We start from the raw sequence: 20937 nt of genomic DNA, 5'->3' as shown, positions 1-20937 counted from the left end.
TTCAACCTTTCATTTTGAGGGATTGCAAGTTCCTTAGCAAAGAACTATTCATGTAGAAATTGACATTTCCCCAAGATCTCAAGTTATAGCCACTCCCCTTCCCCTCCCGTCTAGTTTTTTTTGCTATACTACTTTAATTTTCGAAACTTTCATCTCGAAATTTTCTCGACTTTGTTTTAACCCATAGGAAGNGGTACAGGGTGTCCCACCAAACATGACAGAAGAAATCCTATACAGGTACAGGGTGTCCCACCAAACATGACAGAAGAAATCCTATACAGGTACAGGGTGTCCCACCAAACATGACAGAAGAAATCCTATACAGGTACAGGGTGTCCCACCAAACATGACAGAAGAAATCCTATACAGGTACAGGGTGTCCCACCAAACATGACAGAAGATATCCTATACAGGTACAGGGTGTCCCACCAAACATGACAGAAGTATACCTGCATTAGATATCCGCATTTTGTAGTGAACCCACAATTGAAAATAAACAGTTTTCAAAGTTAAAAAATGTTAATATTCAATTCATACGTGTTCAAACAAAGCTTTTAAGGGCATTGACATCTTTGCATGGAGGGTCACGTGATATTATGCAAATAATCTTCAAAACTGAAAAATTTCAGTAATTCAATACATTAGTTCTATAGCAATTACAAAAACCCTAATGACATTTAATAGTTAAAGGAAAAAACTAGCAATTTTAAAGGTTGTTCACATCTCACTTACTAGCAATATAGTAGGGTACCCAAAAAGGATGAGACTTTAAAGACGACCTAAAACTTTTAAATTTTAATTAAAAGGTATTGAAGATTGGAGTTGGGTTATGAATATAATATGTCATGGCATAATACATGATTTTGCAATAAAAAGGACAGAAGACATTCCGTACAGTCGTCTCTGAGGTCTCATCCTTTTTAAGTAGCTCTTTTTCTTCAAATTAACCAGCAGTGGTATCCCAAAGTGTTCGGCTAAAATGACGACCTGAAAACTTTTGAAAAAATTGTTTTCTAATCTAGGATATCTGATGAGGTTAAAACTTGTTCTCTAATCTAGGATATCTGATGAGGTTAAAACTTGTTTTCTAATCTAGGATATCTGATGAGGTTAAAACTTGTTTTCTAATCTAGGATATCGGATGAGGTTAAAAATGCTGAAAGTACCAAATCTGTATTACTGCGTCAAATACAGGTAACTCAAAACTAAAACATTTTTTACCTCGGTTGTATCAGTCATAATTGTTGATAAAAAATGTTTTCTATTAATTTACGAAATGCAAAAAAAAAAACTATTCCGGTCATTCTAAAATAATTTTACATTTTTTTTTTACAGATTGCCATCTTTATTTTTTAGGATTTGAATAAAGAATTGAAGGGTTTGGAAACTTCCGTAGGAAAAATACAGAGGTATTTTGTATTAAAGTTTAAAAAATGTATTAAGTGCGAATGTGATTCACTATCCCGTTTTTTTTTAAATACAATTTTTATGTTTATAATAATACTTATGTTAAGATGGGGGGGGGGGGGGGGTGTTTCCCCTCCTGTATTTTTTTCTTAATAAAATATTATGCAAAAATCATTTTTATGCATAGGGTAGAATGGAGGACGGTCAAACGGCTGGTTGGTGTTTCATTAAAATCCAAAACTGTGGCAACTTATAAAGAAATATATATACTGGAATGAGTCTACCCGAGTTTCATTAAAGTCAGTCCTCCGACCTCTATAAAACAGTATAAAAACTATTTTATTGTAAATATTTGTCAAAATTAATTTACATAATCGGGGTAGAGTTAAACGTGGATAAATGTGAAGTTAATGCATTTTCTAAATTATCAGGCTTTCAGAACCCTTCGCACCCATCTTCTATTTCAGTTTTAAATTGTGGCAACATCTGTAAGCATTTTCTTTTCGTATACAATATAAAAAAGAACACAATTTTTTTGCAGACATGTTTCTAGCATCCATAAACCTTCCTTCCCTTCGGCCTTGTGAGGTCCCACCAAAAATTAGAGTATCTGTACTTGAAATTAGTTTACATTCTCTTTAAGGATCGGGGCCGAAGAGAATATTCTGGAAGAACAGATATCTTCAAGAACTACAGAACTACAAGTTTTAAACAAGAAGATACAGGTATACTACAAATAGTAATTAGATTACATAATGTTAAGTAAGTTTTAAATATATATTTGTCTGATATTAAAACCTGCAAAAAAAAATACAATAAATTACATGGAAAACATTTATAGCAACATGAAAGAGTTTGCTTGGTTCTTAGCAATGAATTATATATAAACAATGAGCAATAAAATTAAATGCATTTAAAATATAAATGAGCAACAACTTGAATGAAAATTTATTGTGTAACATAAAATGGTTTAAAATATCTCAGAGTAGACTTTAGCAAACTTAGATATGAAAGAATTTGCTTGGTTCTTAGCAATGTATTACATTTAAACAATTAGCAATAAAATTAAAGAATAATAAAAATAAAACTTATTTACATCAGCCGAAAAAAAGGGACCCACAAAAGTAGAGGAACATTTAATTGAATGAATAGTTACATACTTCTGAAATATTAAATGGTATGCTCACTTTTAAATAATTTTTAAACAAATTTAAACATAGTGTCCCCGGGTCCCCGGAATAAAGTTTTTCGATGATTTTCAAAAAAAAAACATTTTTAAATGCAAATGATGTTATTTCTAACGTCATCAATAAATCTTCTCTGGGATCATGTGAGGTCCCATTAAAAAATTGGGCCCGATCGAGTTAGTCGTTTTGACGTTTATCGATGACAAACAAACAAACAAATAGCTACAAACAGACAAGCAAAGTTATAGAAGAATGAAAACACATAATTACGATCTTTAGGATCGGAAAATTGAACTAGAGAAATACACAAAGGAAATACAATTATCAACCACTAACCTCAAGTAAGTGTACAAAACTTTATACGCCTCAGATAAGGAATATTGGAAATTAAAGGCGCTTCTTGCCTTTTACTTAGTAAAAAATCTTCATTAAGCCACGTCGGTTCCTGCACATTAAACCCAATGCAATTTTCTCGATGCAAGCTTTTTGATTTGCTGATCTTGTTACGTGATCTCTCACACAATTCAAATCTTTTTATTTTCAGATATCTTCTAGAATTCTAAAATTCTAGATCAAATTTTTAGATCAAATTTCTAGATTAAAATTCTAGATCAAATTTCTAGGTCTAATTTCTGACATTCTCCCCGAAAACAGAACAAATTTGATTTAAATTTTTGGGACCCCCCACCCCGTTAATTCACGACAAAAACCTGTATTTTTGAAATCGTGAACGAAGTGAACGGTATTGAAATACAAACTTAACAGTTAATAAAATAAAACTAACAGATGTGTTTCAAAATAACAATTTGTCCAGCTATTTTTACATGAAATAATCGTTAACGGCTCGTTAACGATTGGCCCAACTAATGGTTTCTGAAATATCTTCAGTTAACAACGTAAAAATGAGATCGTTAACCAACGGGAAATGATAAGAAAACCGTTAACGAACGAACCGGTCCATTCTCAACTAAATAACGAATGTCTACCTGTAAAGTTTTTGTTTTTAACGATGAAAAAGTCTGAATATGCCTAACCCTCCCAAACAAATGTTTGTATTTTACTTCTAGTGATCTAAGAACAAATCTAACAAAGGAGAAGGAAATACTGGATAAAACTTCATCCATCAGGGAGCAATCTAGATCCATTGATTGTGTATGGGTTTATGGAAGATGAATATATGGATTAAAGCCAATTTTTAAAAAATTTACAGAACTACAAAACTGTACACTCAGTAGTCTATATATATGTACTCTATGATTGCTGTATTGTATACTCAGTACTCTGTATATATATGTACTCTATGATGGCTGTATTTTATATTCAGTGCTCTATATATATATATGTACTCTATGATTGCTGTTCTGTACACTCAGTACTCTGTATATATATGTACTCTATGATTGCTGTATTTTATACTCAGTGCTCTATATATATATATATGTACTCTATGATTGCTGTACTGTACACTCAGTACTCTGTATATCTATGTACTCTATGATTGCTGTATTGTATACTCAGTGCTCTGTATATCTATGTACTCTATGATTGCTGTATTGTATACTCAGTACTCTGTATATCTATGTACTCTATGATTGCTGTACTGTACACTCAGTACTCTGTATATATATGTACTCTATGATTGCTGTACTGTACACTCAGTACTCTGTATATCTATGTACTCTATGATTGCTGTATTGTATACTCAGTACTCTGTATATCTATGTACTCTATGATTGCTGTATTGTATACTTAGTACTCTGTATATCTATGTACTGTATGGTTGCTGTATTGTATTTTCAGTAATCTGTATATATATGTACTCTATGATTTCTGTACTGTACACTCAGTATACTCTGTATATCTATGTACTATATGATTGCTGTATTGTATACTCAGTACTCTGTATATCTATGTACTCTATGATTTCTGTATTGTATTCTCAGTACTCTGTATATCTATGTACTCTATGATGGATGTATTGTATACTCAGTACTCTGTATATCTATGTACTCCATGATTGCTGTAATGTATACTCAGTACTCTGTATATCAATGTACTCTATGATTGCTTGCACAGTATGATAACGAATCAGTCTCCACCCTTCATAATCCCTCTCTTAGCAATTTCAGTCCTAGGTGAGACATTAAAAAAAAATAGAATAAAACAATTAATAACATATCATGAGTAAAAAACAGGATTTCATCAAATTTCGTCAAAAATTGAATGAGATATAAATGTAAATGTAAATGTTATTAAATAGTTCGTTAGAACTAGCTGTTTCAACTTCAAAAATACAATTAATTGGTTTAAATTTTTTTAAGAATTTGAAGAATTGTGCATTAATGAGGTTTTCTTAGAACTACTACCTTTTTGTTTGCAGGCAATTTATTGGGAGGAGGGTATATAGCAACAACACTACTATCTGATACATATAGGTAATATTTACAGGATTTGGTGATATCGGACATCGTGGCTTATTTGTTTTTATAATAATATCTTTCAAATAGAAATTCTACAAAGAAGATCACTTTAGATATCATGTCTACTCTTTTTAATTTCAAATTGAGAACTTTAAACTTATGTTGAAAAAAAGCTTTTTTATCTAAAACTAGGTTGAGAACCCAGCGTTGTCCAGGGTACTCATAGTTACTCCCGCCATTTACCTGCGTGGACCCACTTCACTTAGAATCTCAAAACGAAGCTAAAAATATTCCCGTGGTTTTCCCGAGTTCCCCAATCAAATTTTGAGGAAAACATGTCAAGGGGTTCTGAGTTATATTCGGAAATAAAAAAATTAAACAGAGATTACAACTTTATACAGGGTGTCCTTTTAATCTTGCCAATTTTCAATTTTGTTGTATACAATTAAAATTTACAATTCTAATACCAAATCAACTATTTCATTTGAGCCATATTCCAATAAAGTGGTTTTTAAAGAAGCCAAGATTAGCATGGTTTAGAACTATTCTTCTGACAAAGGATTAACTCAGCCTCGCAAGGATTACATTAACAAGAAGACTGTATAGTGAAAGCCTTCAAAAGAGTGATTGTTGAGATTGAGATTGTTAATGAGAATCTCAGGAGATACTCTGCTGAGGGTTGCTGATCATTTTTATACCAGAGCCAAACCATGCATTAAAGAAGAAGGTGGCTATTTTAAATATCTGTTAAAGAAAAAGAAGTAAACCAATTAGTATAGCAAAACGTTCATATTTGTAGATTAAAAATGTTATTTTAAAAAATGTTACATATTTTAAAAAATGTTATATATTTGTGTTCATTATTAAGGTTTAATAATTGGCACAATTAAAAGGACTCCCTGACCAGAGGCGTATTAAGGGGGGGGCTATTGGTGCTAAGCCCCGCCCTGGACCAGCATGAAATCTATTGATTTCAGGGGGTTTCCATGCCCCAACGGGTGCTGAGCCCCCCCTGGAAAAATTCCTGAATACGCCCCTGTCCCTGACCCCTGTAAATATAGAAGCTTTCTTTTAGGCGCTCTGACGTGGATGAAATAATTCAATTGATCCCATCTTCCACCAATCAGGAAATCTTTCAACCTCCAATGTTCTGGTTTATGTATTTTGTGTGAACTCACTAGGAACTTATGTTTTGGATACACAGTAGCCCGATTCCTTGATCTCGATATCCACTGTGTGTACTTTTAATCTAAGATCAATGCTTAATCTATTCAAATTTCAGTTTTTCATACCCAGATCAAAGCTTCCTATAACAACCCAGTTTAGTTTCGATTGGCGTGCGGGATATCGAATAAAGATCGAATAAATCTGCAGATTAACAAAAGTTCGAGATCAACCATTGACCGATCGATGTTCACAATACAAGAGTTCCCAGTTCTGGTTATTTAGTATTTAGTATGATCTCAAATCAAATTATCCAATACTATCAAATATTTAGTATGATCTCAAATCAAATTATCCAATACTATCAAATATTTAATGTGGACATCCTAGCCGGCTAAATTAGTGTTTACAACTTACAAGCAAGACTAATAGCTTTCAGCATAATTGAAAGGATTAAATATAGAATGGAGGTAAAAACCAGAAGAATTTAGAGGATAATAATGATGTTTGGGCGGAGAATTCGGATAAAATGGCAGAGTCTGCGAATACCTACGATGGGATTGCGGAGGATGTTTTTATGAAAAACTACCAACAAATGCAAGAGAAAAGATTTACAAGTATTCACGCTCCTGAGGCGTATTATGATTTACCGAGATACTTTTAGAATATATTTTCTTAAAAATTTTTGTTTTCATATTATGGAAAAAGCGATGATTTCAAGATTTTAGCAATCTTTTAAATGATCCTATGTTTTATGAATACCATGAAAAGTTTGTAGATAATAAAATATCCTGTCTCAAGAATTAGAGAGCCTTTGCTTTCAATCCCGTTTTTACCCATTAAATGTATTTTACAAAAATCAACGACGGTTTCTATAAGCGTATTTATTTTCATGTCATTCAAAATTTTATTAAATGTATTCCAATTAATGCTTCATTTGAGAAATTAAGGCGGTTGTAAATTTTTCTATTTAAGAATAAAAACTTTACAAATTTTTAAAAAAGCGACTTATGCCGTACACATTTTATCTAGCTGCAACGACAACAATCCAGGCCGAGTGCCGCGGCTAGGACTGGCTAGGAGGGTCGAGCACTGCAGCCTCATGTATAAATATGCCATATATTTTATTTGTTTATAAAATATTTGTATATTTTGCCTGTTTGTCCTACTTTTTGACCTTATGTCGTCTAACTCTTTCTTGCGTTTATGTTTTTTTGTCGCTACTCGTTAGACTCTAAACTTTTGACCCTATGACGTTTGACCCAAAGGCATTTGACCCTATGTCGGTTGACACAATGTCGTTTGGCCCTAAAGCACGAGACCCTTGGCCGTTTGGTCCTAAGTTGGTGAATCTACTTTGTACAAAAACTAGAACCCGGGACCCGTTAACATAAAGGGAGTGTTCGCGAAAAATGAAAGGGGGTATAGGTTTAATGCGATAAAAAGCGCTTTTGATCGCTACTAATCTTACTTCTATCTGTTGCGTCTAAAAGGAGAAAATTGATAAAAACGACTCACACCGAAGAACGCAGCGTCCATACAAATTCGGAAAGATGCAACATTCAACTCGGATCGTAAACAGTAGTCTTCAACAAACAGTAGTCATCGATTATTTAATATAAAAATATAAAAATGTCGTCTTCATTATCAAAAATCCTCGAAAAAGGAATAAATGTTTTCAAAAGTAACTCTCAGATCATTTAAAATACAAAATATTATGAAATATTAACTTTATACTCGATAAAAATAATCGAGGACTATTGTTTGTAATATCTAAATGATTTGTTTGGAATTAAATTGATTTGTTTACGATCCGAGTTGAATGTTGCATCATTCTAAATTTGTATGGACATTGGACGCTGCGTTCTTCGGTTAGTCGTTTTTGACAATTTTCTCCTTTTAGACGCAACAGATAGAAGTAAGATTAGTAGCGATCAAAAGCGCTTTTTTATCGCATTAAGCCTGTACCCCCTTTCATTTTTCGCGAACACTCCCTTTAAAGAGTTGGCGTGCCATCCTTATTTGGATGTCCATGTCCGATTCACAACCTTTGTCTGATCAAGGAAAAAAAAGATATCCTTGTTTTTAGATTAAAAAGGATTATTTTTACATGTGGTTTCTCTTTTTAAACGAAAAACAATGAAGAAAATTATATTTTTCAAGCTGTTTTTTTTTACTGTTACTAAGACGAAGGTTGTGAATCAGAAATGCCAAACTTTATATTGATGGTTACTCGAAAACTGTTGAACGTTCTAATTATTTTCCTGGGTTATTTCGTCAACCTGAGATTTTCCTTGCTAATAAACATTGACCACATACGAGTCACGTGACACTTATGTTTAAACTTTTGTTGCAGAAGATAATTTCCTCATATACAGGGCCGTCCCAATAAACATGGGAATTCAGTGACGAATTCGATATCGTCTTTTTAAATAACTCTTAGATTTAGTATAGTGATACCTACTGAGAATGTTGTAATCCGTAAGAGTTTCGTCTGCTATGTTCACAAATTGCAGTATACAATAGAGTAAACTTGTCCGTCTTCACTGTTCATCTTGCAGAGAAATTATTCCTTTCTGGTGAAATTAATTGAAAATGGATATTTTTCAGAGCAGAGGCCGAATTTAAAGAATCTGAGCAGCGGCTTAAATTTTAGCCGCGGCTCAAATATGGTTGGTTTCACTTAAAATTGTATTCAATTTTTAAGCCGGCGCTGAATTAAAACCAATTTTTGGGGAGTTGAGACGCGGCTTAAATTCATTAAATTCGGACACAGGTAGATCTAATTAGACTTTTTTCAGAAAAGGGAAAGGTACAATCATAGATTGGGCATGCAATTCTTGAGCTTTTACAACTAAACAAAAAGTTATTTTTTTATTAATGACAAATATGTATTTCGGTCAAGTCCGTACAGGTACTGGTTTAAAAAATACACAAGCTGCTCACATTAATATATTTCATAATTTGAAGTCACATGTATAAAACTAGATAATCGTATTCAACAAATAAAACAAGTAATAACTATTAAATCTTACTTTATAAAGTAATCATATAGTATATAATATGAATTTGTCATTTATAAACGAGAACACATATTCTTAAATAAGTTCTACCATGATTATATTATTTATATAATCTCTAATTTAAGAATTAAATTCATGATCAAACAAAAGTGTTATCTTCGTGGAGAGCTCGTTAATCCGGTGTAAGTCCTCTGAAATAAAAATAATAAAAAAACTAAAATATTTTAATCTGAAAAAAAAGCTTTTTAAACCGGTTGTGGTATGCCCATATGATTTTAGATTAGTTTACTTTACACTGTGCAGTGCATGGTATAGAATGCGCAGTGTACGGTGCATGATGCACAAGGTAGTGTGTACTGTGTATGATGCACAAGGTAGTGTGTACTGTGTATAGGTAGTGTGTACTGTGTATAATGCACAAGGTATTGTGTACTGTGTATGATGCACAAGGTAGTGTGTACTGTGTATGATGCACAAGGTAGTGTGTACTGTGTATGATGCACAAGGTAGTGTGTACTGTGTATAATGCACAAGGTATTGTGTACTGTGTATGATGCACAAGGTAGTGTGTACTGTGTATGATGCACAAGGTATTGCGTACTGTGTATGTTGCAAAATGTAGGGTGAACGCTGTACGATGCACAATGCAGGGTGAACGGTGTACGATGCACAATTTAGGGTGAACGGTGTACGATGCACAATGTAGAGTGAACGGTGTACGATGCACAATGTAGAGTGAACGGTGCAAGATGCACAATGTAGAGTGAACGGTGTATGATGCACAATGTAGAGTGAACGGTGCAAGATGCACAATATAGAGTGAACGGTGCACGATGCACAATGTAGAGTGAACGGTGTACGATGCACAATGCGGGGTGAACGGTGTAAGATGCACAATGTAGAGTGAACGGTGCAAGATGCACAATGTAGAGTGAATGGTGTACGAAGCACAATGTAGAGTGAATGGTGTACAATGCACAATGCGGGGTGAACGGTGTAAGATGCACAATGTAGAGTGAACGGTGCAAGATGCACAATGTAGAGTGAATGGTGTACGATGCACAATGTAGAGTGAACGGTGTACGATGCACAATGCGGGGTGAACGGTGCAAGATGCACAATGTAGAGTGAACGGTGCACGATGCACAATGTAGAGTGAACGGTGGACGATGCACAATGCGGGGTGAACGTTGTAAGATGCACAATGTAGAGTGAACGGTGTACGATGCACAATGTAGAGTGAACGGTGTACGATGCACAATGTAGAGTGAACGGTGCAAGATGCACAATGTAGAGTGAACGGTGCAAGATGCACAATGTAGAGTGAACGGTGTACGATGCACAATGCGGGGTGAACGGTGTAAGATGCACAATGTAGAGTGAACGGTGTACGATGCACAATGCAGGGTGAACGGTGTACGATGCACAATGCAGGGTGAACGGTGAACGGTGCACGATGTACAATAAAGGGTGAAATTTAAGGATTTTTACTTTTTAGCAACTGTTCCTTGCTGTTGAGTGTACAATATTTAGATGTGTTTGTGAACTAAGGTATTCAGGTAATTAGATATTCGGGTTTAGATGCAAAATTAATTAATTACATTACACTTGCCTTTATTAAACGTCAGTTTTGTCACTCTCCTAATATCATTCTAAAAATTTTAAATATAAAACCTTTTCTAAAATATAAATTTAAGTAAATTATAAAATGTTTAAAGGCACAAATCCGGTTCATTTAGGGTACCGGGCAGACTTTTAAACAGCTATTGATCAAGCTGTACAGTGTACAGTGCACAAAAGACGAAACTTGACAGTACACCAAATAAACAAGCCCCTAGCTTCTAGGAAAATGATCGTGAATGACCTTTTTAAAAATGTAGAGTAGGGCATCGTTACTATACCATTTTAAATGAACTGAATTTAATGAATTTGAGCTAGGTATCTGAACTACCGACTGCCGGTTTAAATTTTAACCACAGATTCAAAGTTAACGAGTCAGGAAGAAATAGAATAGGTGATTCAAGTTTGAACCGTCGGTAGGATATAAGCGATCCTTCAAATTCATCAAATTGATTAATAAAAATCTGAGAAAATATTGATACTATTTTTCAATTCCTTCAAGAATTTTCGGTCATAAAAATTATTAGATCCGCACAACATTGAAGGTTTTCCTAAACTTCAAACGTGAATAAAATTAGAAAAATATTTGAAACTAAGTTTAACTGATTTACTTACCTCTAGATATTTGATTTTGTGAAAACTAAAGGGAGCTTTCAGGTCAGTCACCTCCTTTAAAGGGACTGTAGACAAGAATTCAAGTTGCCCTCTATTGATAATCGAGTCCCATTTCCGATTCACCCTAGTTTCCTTCAAACCTTTGTTTAATCACCGACGTCGGAGATATCTGAGCCTGCAATTTTAAAAGCTTCGGCTAGGGTCGTAATTCCTTAAACCTAGCTTTAAGACCCAATCTTGGACTCAACATTAACGACAGCTTGTGTCACGTGATTGACGGCTGCGAGATCTTAGCTTGACTTAAGAGATGGACCCAATGAAAATAAAACCGACCTTGGTTGGTTTTAGTGGAGAATAAGGCTCATATGTTGAGTCTTGTTCTCATAAACACCCGGGATTCGCTAATTCCTACCATGAAAATCCACCAAATAGAATATTGAACCAGTTTTTGAACTCAACTTTGTGGAAAATAAGATGCAGAATGAATTCAAAAGCTCAAGTCGTAAATAGGCTAGAACTAAGTCGTATTTTCTTGAATTTTTTAAATCGCCGGTTTTGCTAAAAAATTTGATCTAATTATTTTCAAAGAATTGTTTAATGTCGTCTTTAATTCGCAATTACAACTATTTTTCAAATCATAACTTTTATTTGCTAATGATTCACTGAAGTCAAGTAATATTAACTTTGGAACATGAATATCAAGAAGTTGAATTATGAAATTCTAGTTAGATAAAAAAAGCTCCGCCATATACAGACTTAAAGGGTACCGTTGAATATGGGACATGTCACTCTACAACTGGAGGCTCACTTGAATGTATAACTACAGTCCCTTTAACATTGCCAGGATTGCAAGCAAACAAGCTTCCTGCACGATCACACTGAAAGAAAACATTTTTAGTCCTGAAAGGATGGGGGGGGGGGGCGTAACCGGAGTTTTTCAATCCGTTCGCGAGGGTTAATTAATGTAATGTTACTATTCGTTTTTAACTAATAAAGGAACTAAAAGTTCAGCTGATGAGTTGAAATTGTACGCTTTTTTAATTTTTCGTGAACGTAACCTTACCTCCCCCCTCGCCAAAAAACCCTATAGTTTTATGCCAAAAATCTGCGAGTTAAATATGTATTTAAAGTCTATTTCTTAAAATTCCCATTAAAATGGGAGAATAGAAGTAACCTTCTCCAAAGATTATTATAGCTTTGGATTGAGAACTTGTTTAAGACCTAAGATGTAGGTTAAAGAGGAGCATAGTGGCAAAAGAAAGACACTAAATTTGAGAAATACATCAACGTTTAAAAAAAATAGGAGTTGTGACAATAAATTCAAAATATCACTTTTACTATCAGGCCCCCACATGGCTTTTATAAACTATATAATCAAAATAAATTCTCTTAATTTCAAAATAACATTCACTCACAAATTAACATTTTAAACCCAATACTATTATAGAAAAAATTACCAACCTTTCAGATTTGATAAGTTTTTTCATTGCTTCTAGGGTTTCCACTTCGATAAAGTATCCTGCCTGAATTAGGCCATTTTTCACCAACTCGCTAAATAAATAATTTATTAATTCGAATGAAATGACCCTCCATGAAAAAATGACAATGCCCGATTTACAAAAGCACCCTTGCAGCCTTAATCTGATCAAAATTATAGATGATACCAAGTGTTTAATTCTGATAATTTCTCCATTGCTTCCAAAAAGCAATAAATGCGAAACTCACTTTCGCAGAGAAACCGCAAAAGAAAATAAAGAATTAAAAGAAAGAAAAGCTGGGATTTCATACTTGATTAGAGATTGAATAAAATTAACCTAATCAGAGATTAAAAAAATTTACCCAATCAGAGACTAAATAAATTAACCTGATCAGAGATTAAATAAATTTAACCTAATCAGAGATTAATAAAATTAACCTGATCAGAGATTAAATAAATTTAACCTTATCAGAGATTAAATAAAATTAACCTGATCAAAGATTAAATAAAATAAACCTGATAAGAGATTAAATAAAAAAAACAGATCAGAGATTAAATAAAATAAACCTGATCAGAGATTAAATAAAATAAACCTGATCAGAGATTAAATAAAATAAACCTGATCACAGATTAAATAAAAAAACCCAGATCAGAGATTAAATAAAATAAACCTGATCAGAGATTAAATGAATTTAACCTGATCAGAGATTAAATAAATTAAACCTGATCAGAGATTAAATAAAATAAACCTGATCAGAGATTAAATAAAATAAACCTGATCAGAGATTAAATAAAATAAACCTGATCAGAGATTAAATAAAATAAACCTGATCAGAGATTAAATAAAATAAACCTGATCAGAGATTAAATAAAATAAACCTGATGAGAAAACAAGTTCTAGCTCCCGGGGTTTCAGCAGAATCAGAATCTAAATAAATAAAAATGTTTTTTTTTTCAAGCAAACCTTGAATTTTAAACATGAATGGCTATAAATGCGTGGTAAGATTCTTTTTGTTCAACCAAGGTTTTCTTATATCTAAGATTGATACTGAATACTTCATGAGTAAAACATCAAGATGATTTGAATGATGAAAAGCAAATTAAAGCTTGAATACAATTTAACTTTGCTGTGTACCTCATTTATTTATATACTTCTGTTTGTTTTGGTTTCTGTTTGTTTGTTTGTATCCAATAAACGTCAAAACGGCTGAACCGATCGGGACCAAATTTTTTTTGGGACCTTGCGTGACCCCACGGAAGGTTTATAAACGATCAAAATTTCAAAAATCCGATTGTAATTAAATTTTGAACATCCACGAAATTATTTAATAAAATCCGCTAAATCTTTGCTTTTATTGTTTTATAATGTATACAAAGAGAAAATGTACACAAATGAAAACGAAGATATGGGCGCCGCCCCTTAAGCCTAGTTTTAAAACATTTTACTAATACATGTTAAACTCGTCAATAATTGCAAAACACTATTTTGTGATATTAATCAGTAGTATAACTGCCAACTATAATTCTTTGCGAAAATGAATATTTAGATCTTAAAACAATCAATGTAGAATTATCGCTTAAATGAAGTGACCGGTATGATGGTATTCAAGGCTTGTTGAGCTCACAGTGAATCCAAAGGCTGCAAGTTATCACACAAAAATGGATGAGAATTTTGATAATTACTTCTTGACTACTATAAACGCTGTGAGGTTCTAAAATGTACATGGCCAGGGCTACAAAAAAGTATTGGCGTGTTGGTAACGTGAAATCAAAAGCCAAGGCATTTCGACACTTGAAATACAACCTAGTCATGAAAAGAGTCCTAACTGTCTAAATCTATGTGAGATGAAAGAGCAGTTTAGAAATAGAATTAGAATTAGAAATTATTTGATGCCAATAGTTTTACAATTATATATTTTTAAGTATATGATCAAAAAATTACTTTCATTAAAGAAAATTACTTTTACCTCCTATACTATATTCCACATTATTCATTAGATAAAGGTTTTAAGGGTATTGTTGGGACCTCTTTTAATGAAGCAGATAATGGTTTGAAGGGTATTGTTGGGAATTCGGAATGCTCCTGTTTTAATGAAGCAGATAAAGGTTTGAAGGGTATTGTTGGGAATTGGGAATGCCCCTTTTTTCATGAAGCAGATAAAGGTTTAAAGGGTATTGTTGGGAATTGGGAATGCTCCTTTTTTCATGGAGAGTCAAATTTAATTGCATGGGATGTCCTTTTCATGCATTAGTATATGATTAGTTACAATTCTAGGCAAAGTATAAAAACCTTTTTTTCATTGTTATCAAATAAATTCTTTTGCAAGACTGTATCTTCAGCTAAGCTAAAGCTCGCTATATCCTTGCCGGTCACTACTTTTCACTTGAAAAATAACTTGAGATCTTGAGATCATCTGTTATAATAAAGCTCTTCGCTCATTCATATGTTCGCTATAAATAAATATATATGGCCAAATTGGCTGAATTTTTTTTTTGAGGGATACCCCGGGTTCCCCATGGGTGGTATAGGCAAATTTTAAAAAAAATACTTCCACGGGCAACTCTGGCTTCTTCAACTAGTATTATTATTAAAGAAAGTGTCGTTGTTAAAAGAAGTTTAACCTTTCATGAGACCATTGATGAAATGAATAAGAGAAGTTTTAGCGGACTCCCCATCAAACTTTTTACTCTGAGGATACCTAGGTTATACAAGTTTATTAAAGGGACTGTAAGCGTAATTTCAAGTGACCCTAAATGCAAAAATGGTAATGCTCAATTCACAACGGTACCCTTAAAAGCTATGTCTGATTAAATAACAATAAATGTTTATGATTTTCAAATCTGATGATTTTCAAACATGGGTTCTCTTGCACTTGCACATTTATTCTGAAGGAAAAAACATAGGATTTATCATAAATACAAACGTTATAAGCATAGATAAACGGGAATATCTTCCATATTATTGATCAGATCAGAAGGTCACTTGAATTACGCGTACAGTCCATTTAAACAGGACTTGAATAATATTGTTGAAGGTATTTATTAATACAAAAACATTCCAACTTTTTTACTTTCTTTCTGCTCAACTGTGGTCCCACTTCATTTTTGTAAAAATGTTAAAACGGTTTCCTTTAAACTTCATTTAGTTCTCAACAAAGAATGGAAATCAGAATATGTTGCGGCATTTATTCGTAACTTACATATTTTAGAAGTATAATTCTAGAGTAAATTATCACAACCCTAATCCTAGCATTTACAAAATGTAATATGCTTTATTCGTGCTTTTAGTATCACCAGAGATGTGAAGAGTTTTGTTCAGATTTGGACATTTTTTGTTTGATATAAAGATTGATAACTGAACAAAATTGATTAAAAATCTCCGGTCCTATGCACACTAATAAACACATTTTGGAAATGCCTTAACTAGGAGAACTTTATGATTATGGTTACAAGAATCATACTTATGTAAAAGTAGGTTTACGTATAAAATGCCGCAAAAAAACGTCCTTTTTAGTCAAGTTTCGTAGGATTCTCTGTCCTGAAACCTGTAGGATTTGATCAAGGTCTAGAAGAGTTCTATCCGATGTTCCTGTCTCGAGAAATTAATATGAAACTTTGTAAATTTTGAGATTTGGCAGTTTTAGACAGATCATATTAAGCAAAAACAAAACTAATCTGAAAACAACGATATCCCAGATAGGTTGAAAAACTCAGGTTTCCTCCTTTCATTTTCCTCTACAGTCCCATTAACCTGGATTTGTAGCCAGCTAGACTTGTTTTAAGCTTCTCACAAAAGTTAGCACTAATCTTGTGGTCGTCTTCAGATAGCTTCTAAACATATAAATGAAATAAGCAAGGTCGGAAAAATTGACAGTTTTTGAGGTCATAACACTAGCGGAAAATTAGGTTTTTTTGGTCAGTTTATATTTTCTCAGGTTTTGCTTAAGGTCGAATTTATATTAAACATGGGTTCTAATAAAATTAATTGTTAAGGTTGCTGAACTACGTACCACCGGTTCAAATGCTTAATAACGGATTCAACTCTTCTTAAATCTTTAAACTTTAAATCGGTGATTAAGGATTTAAATCGGAGATAGGTAGTTTAAATTTATTAAATTAAACAGTTTTGACCTCTGCAGTAAGGTAAGCGTTAATCTTGTAATTGACCTGATCTACTAGGAAATATGTTGATAAGCCTGGGATCCAGTATGGGTGGATCCAGTTCTGTATCTCAGAGCAAACACCTGGAAAAAATATTAAATTTTCGGATGAAAAAATAATCTATAATTAAACTTTTGGAGGAAGAAAATATCTAAAATTAAACTTTCGGAGGAAGAAAATATCTAAAATTAAACTTTTGGGGGAAGAAGATATCTAAAATTAAACTTTCAGAGGAAGAAAATAGTCTAAAATTAAACTTTTGGAGGAAGAAGATATCTAAAATTAAACTTTCGGAGGAAGTTCACTTGCTCAAAACTGAAAAATTTCGCTACAAAAATTAGCCAAATTTACAAGCAAGTTTGAGAGGACATGCAACAAATGACACTATTTAAAGATTTTTTAACATATTTTACAAACAAAATTTGAAAAACTAGCTATTTTTGGAGGGTTTATCGAAATTATGAAAATAAATGTGTTCGAAAAGGTCAGTGTTTTAATGATCAGAAATGTATATATTAAAACATATTTACTATTTTGTAACAAAAAAAGATGGGTGTTTTGTTCAGAATATAAATATACAAAATATAAAAATATAAAATTCTTAACATTTTCCACGAACACTGCTGTTTAAAGGTCTGAAGAAATAATTAAAGGGAACCCAAGCTTTTCTACTTACAATTTGTTTTTGTTTTTCAAATTTGGTATCTAAAAAATTACTTGCGGATTATTTCAGCAGAAACAATAAAGGAAATAATTACTTGAGATTGAGATAAAATTGGTACTTTTTTAATTGAACGTGCCATCTCTTTAAAAGAAAGTTCACTCTAAATTACGTCATCAGTCATTAGTCATTAGTAGGCAGAAAAATATGCTTTTAATATTCCTTACTTGAAGGACTGTCCAGGTTAAAACCAACTTTCTGCAGAATATGGCTATTTGTCAGTCGAACTCTTCTACAATCAACCATCATCGTTGTCAGAAAAATGTAAAAAATTTAAATTTTACAAATACAATTAAAACTGACTGGAAGCGTAATTTCAAGTGACCCTCCATGCAAAGATAGCAATGCCCGATTTACAACGGGAACCTTTAAACCTTAATTTTATCAAAAATGTGAATGATAATGTTTTCCTGACGCATGTAAGTGTTAATATCTGATAGTTTGTATACGCAAGGTATATGTTATAAGAGAAACTGCAAATGGAACAGTTTAAGGAAATAAAAACATGGATATCTTATTCTTGCTTAATCTGACAAAGCTTTTAAGGATACCGTTGTAAATCGAGCATTGAAATTTTTACACGAGGATCACTTGAAGCTAAGTTTTAACTTCAGATATTTAATGAATGATAATTTGCCTATGCGCTCCTGCACAAAGATCACAGAGGAATGGATCGTCTGGGCATTCCTTAATCAATCAATCAATTATAGTTTAAGAAATTAACAATATTTTAGAAGTCTAGTGAGCCATTTTAAACTTTAAATACCCCAGCACGTAAAACTAACTACAACGAAGTGCATCCTGCATTTTGATCTACAATTGAAAACCTTTTACAAATAGCGTAAAATATCTTCATACTAAAATAATTAAACTGCAAAGCCCAAAAAACGTATTAAATAAAAATCAACATTGAATGAGTAAAAATGGGTTCTAAAGTTAAGACTCACTGAACTTTTAACAAGGACCTCTAGTTTACCTTGCCAGGGGATGAGGTTATTTGTATTTTCAAATATTATGGAAATCCACTATTCAAAACAAGAATATTGGCAACATTTTTTGTTTGTTTTTACATTAATGCCTGATCCGTCGTTTTGAAGTATATAATTGAATACAAAACAAAACAAAACCCAGACAAGCCCAATATTAAACATTCATATTTATAGTTTAGGGTATAAATGAATAAATAAATATATTTTCACTTTACAGTCATCATTTAAAGGGACTGTAAGCGTAATTTCAAGTGACCCTCCATGCAAAGATGACAATGCCCGATTTACAACGGTACCATATATAGCCATGTTTAATTAACCCCATAAAGCCTGGGGGGTCTAAATCTATGTATACACTAGGGAGGCGTTTTGCGCCGCCCCCCCCCCTAGAAAAAGAACCTTAGAGAATAGGTTTAGGGTTGAAATGCATGTTCATAGTCCAATTTTTCATGGCCAGCTCAAAGAAAAAAATTAGACCGATAACTTTAATAGTTTGCAGGGTGCTAGGGTGGGTGGAAACAAATGCCTAAAAAAGAGTAAAAAAACGAGAAAGAAAATATTTTTTTTGTTTAAACAAATATAAAAGTGTGAAACCTGTTTCTAAATGCATTTTTCAAGGGCTTCTTAAAAATATAGTTTTTAGATCTGTAGCTTAAGTCACAAAGTAATGGGCTATTTTAGATTTTTATCACAGACCGGACTTTTTTCCGCCCTGTATCAAACCCTATAAATAAAAAAAAATATTTTTTTTAACAAAAAATACCTTAAAATTGTTATTCATTAAAAGTCACAACATTTCATTATGATAGTGTCAAAAATGAGAGGACGTAAAAATACAGGGGGCGCCAAACTCCCCCCCCCCCCCAGCCTGTTTATGTAGGGTTTAGTATGAAAATGGAGCAATAGAGAAACTCGAAGAAAATACTTGTTGAGTCAGAATAAGACTGTATCTTATACATTTTTGATAAGATAAAGGTTTCAAGTGTAAAGTAGTAAATAAGGCATTGCCATCTTTTAATAAATGGTTATTTGAAATTACGCTTAAAGTCCCTTTAAACAAAGAATTTTAAACTCACCAAGCACTGATAACTTGCAATCAGGTTGTCAATACAGCTGACACACTTGGTAGGAGTAGCTGACAAGGTAGGGGGGGCTGACAAGGTAGGCGGGACTGACAAGGTTTGCTTGCTGACAGAATCTTCTCCATGTACTACTTAACACAATACAAGATTACAAGTACAGGGGTTAACCACAAAGAGACTTCAGAGACGACTGTACAGAATTTATACGCTTTGTTTTCGTACATTTTTCTTCCCTGTTACTATATAATCGCTTTTCTTTCTTTCTTTGCTAAATCATTAGATAAGCAACTTAAAGAACACATTCAAGTCAGAGGACTTAATTTAACCTCGGGATCATCATATTTGAAGAGTTTTAAGACGTCTTTAGAGTCTTATTCTTTGAGGGTGGGGTAACCAAGTTATTTAGTCCAGGGAGAAAAAAAGAACTTAGTACACGCCTCAAAATATAATTTTATTATCTTTTCAGGTTTTACATCATCAACTCTTCTCTTACAATTAGTCAAATTACGTTAGTAATATCAAAGCTTAACACCGGTTGCAAGCGTTGCACCATGGTTTGAAATTTAAAGTTTGATTCACGTTATCAGCTACCTCAATTACATACAGATAATTAATAATAATTTGTTACCGTCGACATTTGTTTCTTTAGGCTTTTTGTAGAAAACATAAGTTCTGTCTAGACTACTGACATCAGTCTCACTGAAGAAATAGTAATTAAGTTATGCAGTTTGTGTTTAAATTTTTATTTTTAGGAAAAAAAGTTTTAGAAACAAAATTATTTGAAGTACTATAGTCGAAAGGTCGAAAGGTTTAATGTCTAAATTGGTCCTAAATTGGTCCTAAATTGGTCCTAAATTGGTCCTAAAAGGTCTTTAAGGGTCCTAAATGGTCCTAAATGGTGCTAAATGGTCCTAAATGGTGCTAAATGGTGCTAAATGGTCCTAATTGGTCCTAAATGGTCCTAAATGGTCCTAAATGGTCCTAAATGGTCCTAAATGGTCCTAAATGGTCATATATGTCTATTTGTCTATATGTCTATTTGTCTATATGTCTATATGTCTATATGTCTAT

General features: G+C 32.9%; 2 protein-coding genes across 3 annotated transcripts; one reads left to right on the top strand and one right to left on the bottom strand.

Moving 5' to 3' along the window:
• Nucleotides 1-223: 223 nt before the first annotated feature.
• LOC111702726 (uncharacterized) lies at nucleotides 224-6864 on the top strand. The gene is made up of 10 exons (XM_023474499.1): nucleotides 224-237; nucleotides 1134-1194; nucleotides 1357-1409; nucleotides 2051-2132; nucleotides 2874-2935; nucleotides 3662-3721; nucleotides 4671-4729; nucleotides 4975-5029; nucleotides 6090-6141; nucleotides 6642-6864. The coding sequence occupies exons 7-10, from the start codon at nucleotides 4672-4674 to the stop codon at nucleotides 6840-6842; spliced, it is 366 nt and encodes a 121-aa protein (XP_023330267.1). The 5' UTR covers nucleotides 224-237; nucleotides 1134-1194; nucleotides 1357-1409; nucleotides 2051-2132; nucleotides 2874-2935; nucleotides 3662-3721; nucleotide 4671; the 3' UTR covers nucleotides 6843-6864.
• Nucleotides 6865-9116: 2252 nt separating this feature from the next.
• On the bottom strand, nucleotides 9117-20565 carry LOC111702732 (uncharacterized; the record flags this gene model as incomplete). 2 transcript variants are annotated; one of them, XM_023474506.1, is given in 13 exon segments in its annotated part: nucleotides 9117-9392; nucleotides 10814-10853; nucleotides 11437-11490; nucleotides 12266-12314; nucleotides 12898-12987; nucleotides 13793-13841; nucleotides 15536-15612; nucleotides 16665-16744; nucleotides 17081-17157; nucleotides 17963-18027; nucleotides 18433-18482; nucleotides 19861-19994; nucleotides 20495-20565. In XM_023474506.1, coding segments are annotated over 13 exon segments (907 nt in total), but the record flags the coding sequence as incomplete, so codon positions are not given.
• Between the last annotated feature and the right edge of the window lie 372 nt (nucleotides 20566-20937).

Source organism: Eurytemora carolleeae, unplaced genomic scaffold (genome assembly GCF_000591075.1).
Source record: "Eurytemora carolleeae unplaced genomic scaffold, Eaff_2.0 scaffold462, whole genome shotgun sequence".
Classification (NCBI taxonomy): Eukaryota; Metazoa; Arthropoda; class Copepoda; order Calanoida; family Temoridae; genus Eurytemora; species Eurytemora carolleeae.
Note: the sequence above shows the minus strand (reverse complement) of the source record. Positions and strands in the feature narration are given on the sequence as shown.